At 44.7% G+C, this 12,073-nt stretch overlaps 1 protein-coding gene across 1 annotated transcript; it reads right to left on the bottom strand.

Moving 5' to 3' along the window:
• Window positions 1-6,432: 6,432 nt before the first annotated feature.
• LOC140544071 (interferon-induced protein with tetratricopeptide repeats 5-like) lies at window positions 6,433-8,589 on the bottom strand. Its single transcript, XM_072667436.1, has 2 exons — window positions 8,527-8,589; window positions 6,433-8,231 (listed from the first exon to the last, which is right to left on the bottom strand). Exon 2 carries the CDS (start codon window positions 8,228-8,230, stop codon window positions 6,782-6,784), a length of 1,449 nt encoding a protein of 482 aa, XP_072523537.1. The 5' UTR covers window position 8,231; window positions 8,527-8,589; the 3' UTR covers window positions 6,433-6,781.
• Between the last annotated feature and the right edge of the window lie 3,484 nt (window positions 8,590-12,073).

Below are 12,073 nucleotides of genomic sequence, written 5' to 3' on the forward strand. Positions count from 1 at the left end.
AGAGCTATTGAGGAAGTGCTTGTCATCTGGGCATGCAGCCTGCCTTTAACCCCTTAACACCCCAAGGCTTCTTACACACTTAGGTGTATTACTCAGTAACTGCAGGGACTTCTGTGCACATTGGTGGGACTATTCTTTGGTAACAGAAGTGTGTAATAACCCTCTTGGCTCATCAGCAGACCTAGAGATTACAGCATGAGGTGGCATGTTATAGTGAAAGGCTCAGTTAAAGTGCCACCCTCTCCTTTTTTAACCCTCCCTCTTTACTACATGAGCAGAATCACAGTGACATAGCAAAAATGTTTGAAAATATTTGAAAACAGTAACATTGATGGTCTGCGTCATCATGCCCTCCCCTGGGGTGGACTCGAGCTGCAGCCCGCAGGCTCCCTTAAGGACTTTTGTGTTTCCGTTCATGTTTGATTCTCTGTATCGGTTCAGTGGTTTGGTTAATGCTCATGTGTTTGGTTCAGTTCATTTGTATTCACACGTGTTCCTAGTTTTACTAAGTTTATCATGTCTTTATAATGTGTTTCACCTGAGACTGGGGGTACTTAATGAGCTTTTTTGACACTAAGCTCCTCGCAGAGAATTGTTAGTTTCGGACCTCAAGGTAGCCCGAGAAGTTCAGGTTCAGGACACAGTCTCTGCATGGTTCACATGTTTCCCCCTTAGTCTCCCCAGGCACAGCCTGTAGGTTTTGTTTGTATTCCCCCCGTTTCCCCTACCCTGCTCATGCTGTTCTCGCCCAAGGGCAGTTCTTGGGGCAGTAGCAGCTCACTGTCCAGAGTGTGTCTGAGTCTGTTGGTAGCCTGGTCCAGCTGCACCAAGTCACCCAACTAGTGGGTGGCGTTCAGGGGCTCACGAAGCTCGGTCAGGCTTCATTGAAGCCCACTAGTCCTTCCGGCCCGGTCACCTCGTCCCCTAGTTCGTATCCGGTAGGCAAGCCTTTGTGAGGGGTTCTTGTTGCAGTGGTTGGTTCTTTTTTTAGCAACCAACCGACCGCACTGACCAGGCGAAAATCGTCTTTTTAGTCTCCCGTCTCGCCGGTAAAGCTCTGGACTGGGCCACCACCACCTGGGTGGAGCTCAGGCGGTCAAAATTGCTTTAGGAGAGTGGCGTCATTGGCTAGAGGGCGCTACCCTCCCCTTCCTAGTATTGACGGATCATAAACACTCAGAGTACCTGCGGTAGGCCAAATGTCTGAACCTGGTGATCCCCGGCTGCTCAGAAAAGGGGGAGGCATGTCCCCAGCATATAACCTGCTGACGGACTGCAGATGGGACATATTGTCGCCCAGGAGGTCCATCCCCAGGGTCAGGGTGATTGAGCCCTCGATACCCCATTGAAGGGGAGCCAGGATCCAGGAAATTGGAATGATAGGTTCTGGCAAAAGATCAGAACCCAGGGGTTCCTCTTGCCTAGACAGTGCATCAGGTTTAGTATTCTTTGAACCCGGCCTATATGATATCAGAAAGTCAAAACGCCGACCGGGCGTGCCGAGAGTTGAAGCTCTTGGCTTGTTGTATATAGGACAGGTTCTTTTGGTCAATCCAGACCTCAAATGGGTGCTTGGCTCCCTCCAACCAATGCCTCCACTCCTCCAAGGCCAACTTAGCAGCCAGGAGCTCCCGGTCCCCAATGCTGTAGTTGCGCTCTATTGATGTGAGCTGGTGGGAGTAGTAGGCACAAGGGTGGAGTTTCTTGTTAGGCCCTTGGTGCTGGGAGAGCACTGCACCTATACCAATCTGAGGCATTTACCCCGACAATGAATGGCTCTTCTGGGTCAGGTAGTTGAAGAACCAGTGGTGAGGTAAGCCGAAGCTTTATATTCTCAAAGGCCTTCTGGACCTCTGTGGTCCAGTGGAAGGGTCCTGGGGTCTTCAGAGTAAGGGCAGTGAGGGGAGCCGCCACAGAACTGAAATTCTACACCAACCTTCGGAAGAAGTTCGCAACCCCCCAAAAAAGATGGAACTGTCTAAGGACATGGCCAGTCAATAACGGCCTTAACTTTGGCTGGGTCCATGTGAAGGGCACCCGTTGAGACCAGAAAGGCCATAGAGTCGGCATGGAACACTGATTTCTCCAACTTTATGAACAGGTGGCTGTCCAACAAGAGATGGAGAACCTGCCTGACATGTCCTACATGATCCTTGAGGAACTGACTCTAAATTAAAAAATGTCACTGAGGTACACGTATACAAACCTGTCCAGGGTCTCTCTTAGCACCTCATTAATAAAACATTGGAAAACAACCAGCACTTTCATGAGTCCAAAGGGAATTACTTCAATGCCCAGAGGGTGTGATAAATGCCATCTTCCACGTGTCCCACTTTCTTATGCAGATGAGGTTGTAGGAACTCCACAGGTCCAACTTGGTAAATATGGAAGCCTGCTGGAGTGCGTTCAGCGGTCCTTTACTGTAATTGCATTGAGACTGCGGTAATCAATACAAGCCTGGGCAATGGGAATCTGAGCAGAAGGTGCTAGCGGTGCTTCCTCAGACTCCTTACTAACTAAAGTGTCAACTGTTGCATAATATGTTGCAGCAGTTGCTCATTGCAGCCAAAGGCAGAGCTCTGATGTTGTATGGCTTCTTTAAATCATACTAGCTCTGCTGGGTCCATGATTGGCCTCAAGAGCAGAGCTCCTGCTTTATTTACTTAAAACAAGGAGATAAATAAATAAATAAACTGAACTGGATAATCAGAAAGGTGAATAATGATGAGTAGGTGTGTTTTGCTTAGACTGTGTTTGAACCAGCAACCCACTGAACTAAAGGGAAATGTGGTATCACTGCACTACAGGGGAGGTGTGAAAATGAGTGTAAAAACACTCCAAGAAGTGATGGGGGAAAAGGCAGGAACAGCAAACAAAGGAGACACACATCATGGTGTACTCAAACAAAGGGAAGCAATAAACATCAAACAGGGTTCAACAAAAGACACCTTCAGGGCTGAAAATAAGACTAACTGAAATGTTTGTTTCACAGAAATGAATTAACTTAAAGGCAGTCAGCTAAGCCCTTGGATCTGTTTTCTTCTTAAATCAAGAATCCACTTGTCTGGTTGTCTTTTCTTTCCTTCCAATATTTCTTGTTCTTAATTTTCTTTTGCTCTGATCTAGGTTTCTCTTTACCAGTTTACCGTCTGCCCCTCTACAAAGGTGCAGCATTGAGTATTTGTTTGGGAGAGCTTTTATACAGAGCCCAGCAGGTGTGTCTGATCAGCAGTAACCAGCACAGGGACTTCTGGGAAATGGAGTTTTTAGAGCTGCTCCCAGCTGCTTCCTTACTACACTGCCTTGGCCCCCTGCTGGCGACTAGCAGTGTGGACTGAACCCTTCCACACACACACACACACACACACACACACACACACACATATAAATATATTTGTTTATATATATATATAAACAAACCTCTTCCAATGCAGACACAATAGAGTGTAATTCTGGTTCTAGCTTATTTTATCTATGCTTTGAAAATATTGAAAGTTAGAGTATTGAATTGTATTGTTGCAACTCTGGTTCAATGAAGGATGGATTTGTTTTACTTTTATTGAATCTTCCTTAACATCGTCAATCTGTTTAGAATTGAAAAAAATGTGTAATCTTTACCATATCTCACACACACAGAATTCTCACTGTCCAAAAAACATGTATCTCCAAAATGGTAACTTTTGGGAAATCAAAAATTTTCTAAATTTTTAGAGAATTTTATACAATGAAATTCCTGTGAATTCTCTTATAGTTCCGCTCAATTTATCAGTTCAGTTTCTTTTCATTTTAAGAAATGACTGTCACACAATAACCTTTCATCTCCATCTTTTGAATCTGGCTGTTGTTCTTTATATCGTCTCTAAATTCCATGATGAATGGACAAAAAGAGATGCTTTAAAATGACTTGGAGGAATATATTTTTACATTGACTTCCAAAGAAAGTTAAGAAGGCCAAGGTCATTGCAGGACCATATAACAGGTAATAGTACATACTTTCTGACAGAGCTGTCCACAAGAACTCAGCTTGAACCTGTACTACTAAGATACTGTACTAATAAGCAACGTTCTTCCTGAGCGGCTTCGCTCTCATCTCCAGCACTGTCCTGCTGTGCACCGTCACCCTTATCCGCCTCTGCCAGAGAGTTCAAAGAAACAGGTTAAGCAAAAACCCCACACTGGAACCAAGTGAAGCCAAGCAGGCAGACTTTAGTCATAGTGTCCGACCTAGCGTTTGTATTTTCTATTTCTCTACACTTCTTTTTTGGAAAAAAGTAATAAATAAACATCATGTGTGTAAACTACTGTAGTAAAGAGAACTGAAGCATCACCAGCACACTTTAACCGTCTGTTTGCTAATATGCCTTTTCTGTCTAGCTGTCTTATCTGTCATGCATTTCATTCTTGGCTCTGGAATGAAAAGCAAGAAACAGAAAAGGGGAGTTAGAGCTGGTGCATATTGCATCAAACCTTTGTAGAACCTTTTACCCAGATGAATATGCTTTGTTCATGATTTACTCTTTGTCTAATGAACTGTGCAAAACGTTAGACGTCTAGGGGAAAAGGGCCTTTTTAAGTAGATGTGAGATCAGCTATACAGGTGCTGGTCATAATATTAGAATATCATGAAAAAGTTGATATATTTTAGTAATTCCATTCAAAAAGTGAAACTTAGGTATATTATATTATATTAATTCATTACCCCCAGACTGATATACTTCAAGTGGTAATTTTTGTTATAACTGACAACTAATGAAACCCCAAATTCAGTATCTCAGAAAATTAGAATATTACTTAAGACCAATACAAAAAAAAAGGAATTTTAGAAATGTTGCCATATGAACATGTACAGCACTCTTATTTAATACTTAGTTGGGGTTACTTTAGCCTGGATTACTGCAGCAACGGGGCGTGGCATTGAGTCGATCAGTCTGTGGCACTGCTCAGGTGTTATGAGAGCCCAGGTTGCTCTGATAGTGGCTCTCAGCTCTTCTGCATTGTTGGGTCTGGCGTACTGCATCTTCCTCTTCACAATACCCCATAGATTTTCTATGGGTTTAAGGTCAGGCGAGTTTGCTGGCCAATTAAAAACAGGGATATCATGGTCCTTAAACCAGGTACTGGTAGCTTTGGCACTGTGTGCAGGTGCCAAGTCCTGTTGAAAAATGAAATCTGCATAAAGTTGGTCTGCAGCAGGAAGCATGGAGTGCTCTAAAACTTTCTGGTAGACAGCGGTGTTGACCTTCGACCTCAGAAAACACAGTGGACCAACTCCAGCAAATAACATGGCACCCCAAACCATCACTGACTGTGGAAACTTTACCCTGGACCTCAAGCAACATGGATTGTGTGCATCTCCTCTCTTCCTCCAGACTCTGGGACCTTGATTTCCAAAGGAAATACAAAATTTACTTTCATTAGAGAACATAACTTTGGACCAATCAGCAGCAGTCCAGTCCTTTTTGTCTTTAGCCCAGGCGAGACGCTTCTGACGCTGTCTCTTGTTCAATAGTGGCTTGACACAAAAAATGCGACAGCTGAAACCCATGTCTTGCATACGTCTGTGCGTGGTGGTTCTTGAAGCACTGACTCCAGCTGCAGTCCACTCTTTTTTAAAAATGGGTTTTGTTTCACAATCCTCTCCAGGGTGTGGTTATTCCTATTGCTTGTACACTTTTTTCTACCACATCTTTTCCTTCCCTTCACCTCTGTTAATGTGCTTAGACACAGAGCTCTGTGAACAGCCAGCCTCTTTAGCAATGGCCTTTTGTGTCTTGCCCTCCTTGTGCAAGGTGTCAATGGTTGTCTTTTGGACAACTGTCAAGTCAGCAGTCTTCCCCATGATTAGGAGCCAACAGAACTAGACCATTTAAAGGCTGTTGCAGGTATTTTGAGTTAATTAGCTGATTAGAATGTGGCACCAGGTTTTCACAATATGCTAATTTTCTCAGATACTGAATTTGGGGTTTCATTAGTTGTCAGTTATAACCATCAAAAGTAAAAGAAATAAACACTTGAAATATATATAAAAAAGTTTCACTTTTTGAATGGAATTACTGAAATAAACTTTCATTATATTCAAATTTTATGACCAGCACCTGTAAATTTTTTCTTGTAGCAGCTGAGAAAGATTAGAAGTTAGTCACATGATACTGATCTTAAGATAATTCCAACTTGAAAAACCTCCACTGCCAGAAGAAGAGGCAGTGTTTAGTTCTACAGGTCAGTACTATCATTAAGCGCTGTTCAATGTCCAAATACAAACCGCAGAAAGCAGAAACAGTAAAGGTGGTAAATGTATTTTACAGTAAAGTAGACAATGAATTCTACTTGTTTTGTAATGTTGTTTAGCAGACCAGTAGAGAGACTGTATATATATATATATATATATATATATATATATATATATATATATATATATAGATGCTATGAATCATCTTAATTTGATTAAAAAAAAACTACAGGCATGCATACGAATCCTCCACCACACACATAGTATTTTGCTACCTTCCAACATAAATACCTCTAAGAGACTTACAAATGAGGATACCTGCAGAAACCCTACTGTCTTAAAGGACTTTTAACCAGGAAATTAAAAATGTATCCAAATTTTCCCTTTAGCCCAATTCAGAGTATTCAGAGCTTTCAAATCGTGCAAATCGTTTACCCAATATATCCTCCATATGGAGTTCTAAATGGTGGGCAAATGGTGGGATTCCCCTTTTAATGGCATAATGTCTGCAGACAATGTACCATTATGTGTATTATAGTTTTTGCTCTACTTTTACAGGGTCAGCCTCAGTTCACACAGAGCACTGAGGTACTCGTCGTTGCCATTAAATTGCAGAGCTTTTTCATAGCACTCAAGGGCCTCTCTGTTCTCTCCCTTTTCCTTATAGACGAATCCTCGTATGCCCCAGGCTTTTGCGTCTTGGGGGTCCCTCAGTAAACTTCTATCAGCTATCTTGGTCAGATTGATAGCACTTTTCTTCCCATGTCCTGAATCATGGCCCATCTTCAGACATTCCTTATAGTAGCTGAGGGCCAGGGGAAAGCACCTCTTCTTGTACTGCTGGAACTCCCCATAGTAGACGTAGACCTGCTGAAGGAACTCGTTTTTCTCTTTGGCCATCTGCAGAGTTCCCTGAAACATCTCTTCAGCACGATCAAGCTGGTTGTCCTCCCCGTACTGTACCGCTAGCTCCATCATAGCATTAGTGAAGCCGCTCTTCAGTGTGGTGGCCTTCTCCAAATGATAGATGCACTGTTGACGAAGCCTCTGAATCTCAACCTGGCTTGCAGCGCTAGGTGACTCTTGATGTACAGCTTTCTGCAAAGAGATTTTCTTCTTCCTGTAGCAAAGTGCTAGCTGATGGTGTAAGAAGCCGGAGTTGGGGGAACTCTCCAGTACTCTCTTCAGCAGGGCGATAGATCTGTCTACACATCCATAGGTCCTCAAATATTTACCCACATGCCGAATGACATTAGGAGCACTTGGAGAACCTTCCACAGCTTTTTCCACCAAACTCTCAGCTTCATCGTACTGCTCAAACGTACACAGCCTCAGAGCCAGGAGAGCTTTCAGTTCATCATTCTCTGGATCTGCGTCTATAGCCTGGCGCAGCTGTTTAACACATGGGGAGTTTTCTGGACTGGAGACGGACCCATATAGCTCTGTCCGGTGTAGCACAAAGGCATACCCAGTGTTCCACTGTGGATTCCTGGGCTCCAGCTCCAGGGCCTTCTTGAAGCACTCCTCAGCCCTCTCATAGTACTTGCGAGAGAACTTGAAGAAGGCCCAGGCCTTTTCCCCGAGCACTTCATGGTGGAGCGTGGAAGGAGAATCAGTTGGGAATTTCTCGCCAATCTCTCGCAGCTTCTGCAGGTAGCTTTCACACTCGCTGTAAGCTTTTATGTGGTGATGCAGCCAGGCCAGATTCCCATAAGTGACTATGAGCCACTTGTCACACTTATCCTCACGCCACTCTCTGGTGAGCTCCATGGATTTGTGCACGAGGCCGATTCCTGCTGTAGGAGACCCTAGAAGGTACTTCACAAATGCTAAAGAGTTGTATGTCTGCGCAAGACCTGCTTTTCCTCCAAGACCCAACTCCTCATGCTGCTCCAGCCTGTTCAGAACATCAGTGATATTTATGTCCTCTTTTTTCAGCTCCCAGGTGAAGTGACACTCCAGCTGCTGCAGTTCAGGTTCTAGAAGAGTGGCCTCAGCCATGCTGTAACACAGTACGATATTACCTATGTTAACCATATTAACCATATTAACTGTTTAATGGTCCATTTTCACCCTCTTACAGTAAAGCAGCCTTTAAGTTTCTGTTCCACCTTAAATGGTGCAGTGGTTATGTGCTGGTGTCTGCTCGGAGCCCTCCCTTTAAGGTGGACTGGACCATTCGAATAAGAACAAGAAAAACATCTTTTATAAACGTTCATCAGTCGCTATATTGTTCAATAAAGGCTACACCTGAATGTACAGTAGTGTCATAGCATTTAAACATCTGGATTACATACCTCCTTTTCAGCTGTTCGAGCAAAAACACTGCCAGCTCACAAACAAGGAAACAGAAACTAAAAGAGCTATTGAGGAAGTGCTTGTCATCTGGGCATGCAGCCTGCCTTTAACCCCTTAACCCCTTAACACACCAAGGCTTCTTACACACTTAGGTGTACTACTCAGTAATTGCAGGGACTTTGGTGGGACAGAAGTGTGTAATAACCTTCTTGGCTCATCAGCAGACCCAGAGATTACAGCATGAGGTGGCATGTTATAGTGAAAGGCTTAGTTAAAGTGCCACCCTCCCTCTTTCCTACATGAACAGAATCACTGTGACATAGCAAAAATGTTTGAAAATATTTGTAAACAGTAACATATTGATGGTTCCTGTCAGGTCTGCGTCATCATGCCCTCCCCTGGGGTGGACTCAAGCCGCGGCCCGCAGGCTCCCCTAAGGTCTTTTGTTGTATTTCCGTTCATATTTGATTCTCTGTATCGGTTTGGTGGTTTGGTTCATGCTCATGTGTTTGGTTCAGTTCGTTTGTATTCACACAAGTTCATGTCAATTATCATGTCTTGTTTATTTAATGTGTTGAGACAGGGGGTACTTAAGGAGTTCTGACACTGAGCTCCTCGCCGAGAATTGTTAGTTTTGGACCTTGAGGTAGCCTAAGAAGTTCAGGACACGAATCACGGTTTGTTTAGGCCAGCTTCAGTTCTTTGGTCACGTCCTCAAGTGGACCATCGGTTGATTTTCGGATTTAGCGAGGCGCTTTCGCTCGCTCCCTGATTTTACCCGCGACTCTCTTTCATGCTGCGTTGTCAGGTTTGTTCGGCCTGGCCGTTTATGGTTCAGCTGCTGGTTCCCCAGCCCCCCATCCCCCCCCTCCCCCCCCCCCTTGAGTAGTCTCTGCATGGTTCACATGCATCATTAGTTTCCCCCTTTGTCTCCCCAGGCACAGCCTGTAGGTTTTGTTTGTATCCCCCCAGGTTCCCCTACCCTGCTCATCCAGCTTAGCTTCCAGAGCCCCCTGGTCTCAGGTGTGCTTTGTGTTGCCCTTTTGGTTGTCTAGTTTATGTTGCTTTCCTGTTTGTGCCCATTAGTTGCTGCATTACCTAATTTTGTTTGCACTTTGTATTATTCCCTTTTGTGTTATTAAAAGTACTTGCATCCCTCTGTGTCTGGCCTAACCAGCCATGACAGTTCCGTCACAGTACACATGAATAATGGCAGACAAACATGCAGACAAAGCAACCCAAGGGCATCTTAATGCAAATAAATGCAATGTTTTTAAATAGCAGAGTCAGTAACCTGACTGTAAACCAGCTGAGCAGCTTTTCATTTCTTGAACACAAATTGAAGGCAGCTGCAGAACCCTGGCATTTGGTGATGTCCATGCATTAATACAGTTTCCTAGTTCAGAACATGCCATCAGCTTGATGATTTGGGACTAGACAGTAAGAGGGGGAAGAGAACTCCGAGAACTTTGGGCTGGAGGGCAGGCTTTTGATTTGTTGTGGGAAGTCAGTCACCCTTCTAAGAGGTTGCAAAAAGTAATTAGATATGTGCATGAAGTAGAAATTAAATATTTAGGATTTTGGGTTGGAAGAGGGGCTTTAGACATGTTCCTATTGCCCAAATGTTATTTCCTATCACTTTGCTTGTTCAGAACCAGCATAGAATGATTCTTTGGGAGGAGACTGTAAGAAGGGGAGGAGAACTGTAGTTAGGTAGCGACAAATCCAGGGAGAAAGTTAAGCTGATGAAATTGGAGGCAGCACACAGAGAAAATCCAGATGACAAACCCACAGTGACCCCCAAGCAAAATCTGCTGCTGAATTGGGGCCCTCGGTCAGACACCACATCAGCAGGCATGCTGTGAACCTACATGTCTCCTTGGCAAAAAAGAGTTTGGGCAGTGCTACAAACTTACAGGCCTTGGAGAAGTGGTCCACAATTACCAAGATGACAGTGCTGCCTTTGGACAGGGGCAAATCAGTCACGCAAATAAGTCCATTGATATAAGAGACCAAAGAATATGTAAAAGATGGAGGAGGTCCTAAGGTCGAGACTGGGGTGTTTTGCTTCTTGCACACACCTCACAAGAAGTGATGAAGACCCGGATTTCAGTCCACTAGAAGCGCCGGTGGAGGATCTCCAGGTTCCTGGTGATCCCCGGATGCCCAGAAAAGGGCATGTCCCCAGCATGTAACCTGCTGACGGACTGCAGATGGGACATATTGTTGTACAGGAGGCCCACCCCCAGGGTCAGGGTGATTGAGCCCTCGATACCCCAATGAAGGGGAGCCAGGATCCAGGAAATTGGAATGATGGGTATCTGGGTTCTGGCAAAAGATTTGAACCCTGGGGTTACTCTTGCCTAGACAGTGCATCAGGTTTAGTATTCTTTGAACCCGGCCTATATGATATCAGAAAGTCAGAACGCCGACCAGGCCTGCCGAGAGTTGAGGCTCTTGGCTTGTTGTACATAGGACAGGTTCTTTTGGTCAATCCAGACCTCAAATGTGTGCTTGGCTCCCTCCAACCAATGCCTCCACTCCTCCATGGCCAACTTAACAGCCAGGAGCTCCCGGTCCCCAATGCTATAGTTGCGCTCGGCCAGTGTGAGTAGTAGGGAAAAGGGTGGAGTTTCTTGTTAGGCCCTTGGTGCTGGGAGAGCACTGCACCTATACCAATCTGAGGCATTTACCCCGACAATGAATGGCTCTTCTGGGTCAGGTAGTTGAAGAACCAGTGGTGAGCTAAGCCGGAGCTTTATATCCTCAAAGGCCTTCTGGGCCTCTGTGGTCCAGTGGAAGGGTCCTGGGGTCTTCAGAGTAAGGGCAGTGAGGGGAGCCGCCACAGAACTGAAATTCTGCACAAACCTTTGGAAGAAGTTTGCAAACCCCCAAAAAATGCTGGAACTGTCTAAGGACATGACCAGTCAATAACGGCCTTAACTTTGGCTGGGTCCATGTGAAGGGCACCCGTTGAGACCAGAAAGGCCATAGAGTCGGCATGGAACACTGATTTCTCCAACTTTATGAACAGGTGGCTGTCCAACAAGAGCTGGAGAACCCGCCTGACATGTCGTACAAGTTCCTCGAGGAACTGACTCTAAATTAAATAGTCATCGAGGTACACGTATACAAACCTGTCTCTCTTAGCACCTCATTAATAAAACGTTGGAAAATGACTGGCACATTCATGAGTCCAAAGGGCATTACTTGATCTTGGTAATGCCCAGAGGGTGTGATGAATGCCATCTTCCAGTCTTATGCAGATGAGGTTGAAAGAACTCCACAGGTCCAACTTGGTAAATATGGAAGCCTGCTGGAGTGCCTCAAAGGTGGTTAGCATAAAGGGAATCTGAGCAGAAGGTGCTAGCGGTGCTTCCTCAGACTCCTTATTAACCAAAGTGTCAACTGTTGCATAATATGCTGCATCAGTTGCTCATTGCAGCCAAAGGCTGAGCCCTGATGTTGTATGGCTTCTTTAAATCATACTAGCTCTGCTGGGTCCATGATTGGCCTCAAGAGCAGAGCTCCTGCTTTATTTACTTA

This window comes from Salminus brasiliensis, chromosome 22 (assembly GCF_030463535.1).
Source record: "Salminus brasiliensis chromosome 22, fSalBra1.hap2, whole genome shotgun sequence".
Classification (NCBI taxonomy): Eukaryota; Metazoa; Chordata; class Actinopteri; order Characiformes; family Bryconidae; genus Salminus; species Salminus brasiliensis.

Coding starts and splice junctions, on each gene's coding strand:
- LOC140544071 (XM_072667436.1), bottom strand. CDS start 8,230: ATGGCTGAGGCCACTCTTCTAGAACCTGAACTGCAGCAGCTGGAGTGT.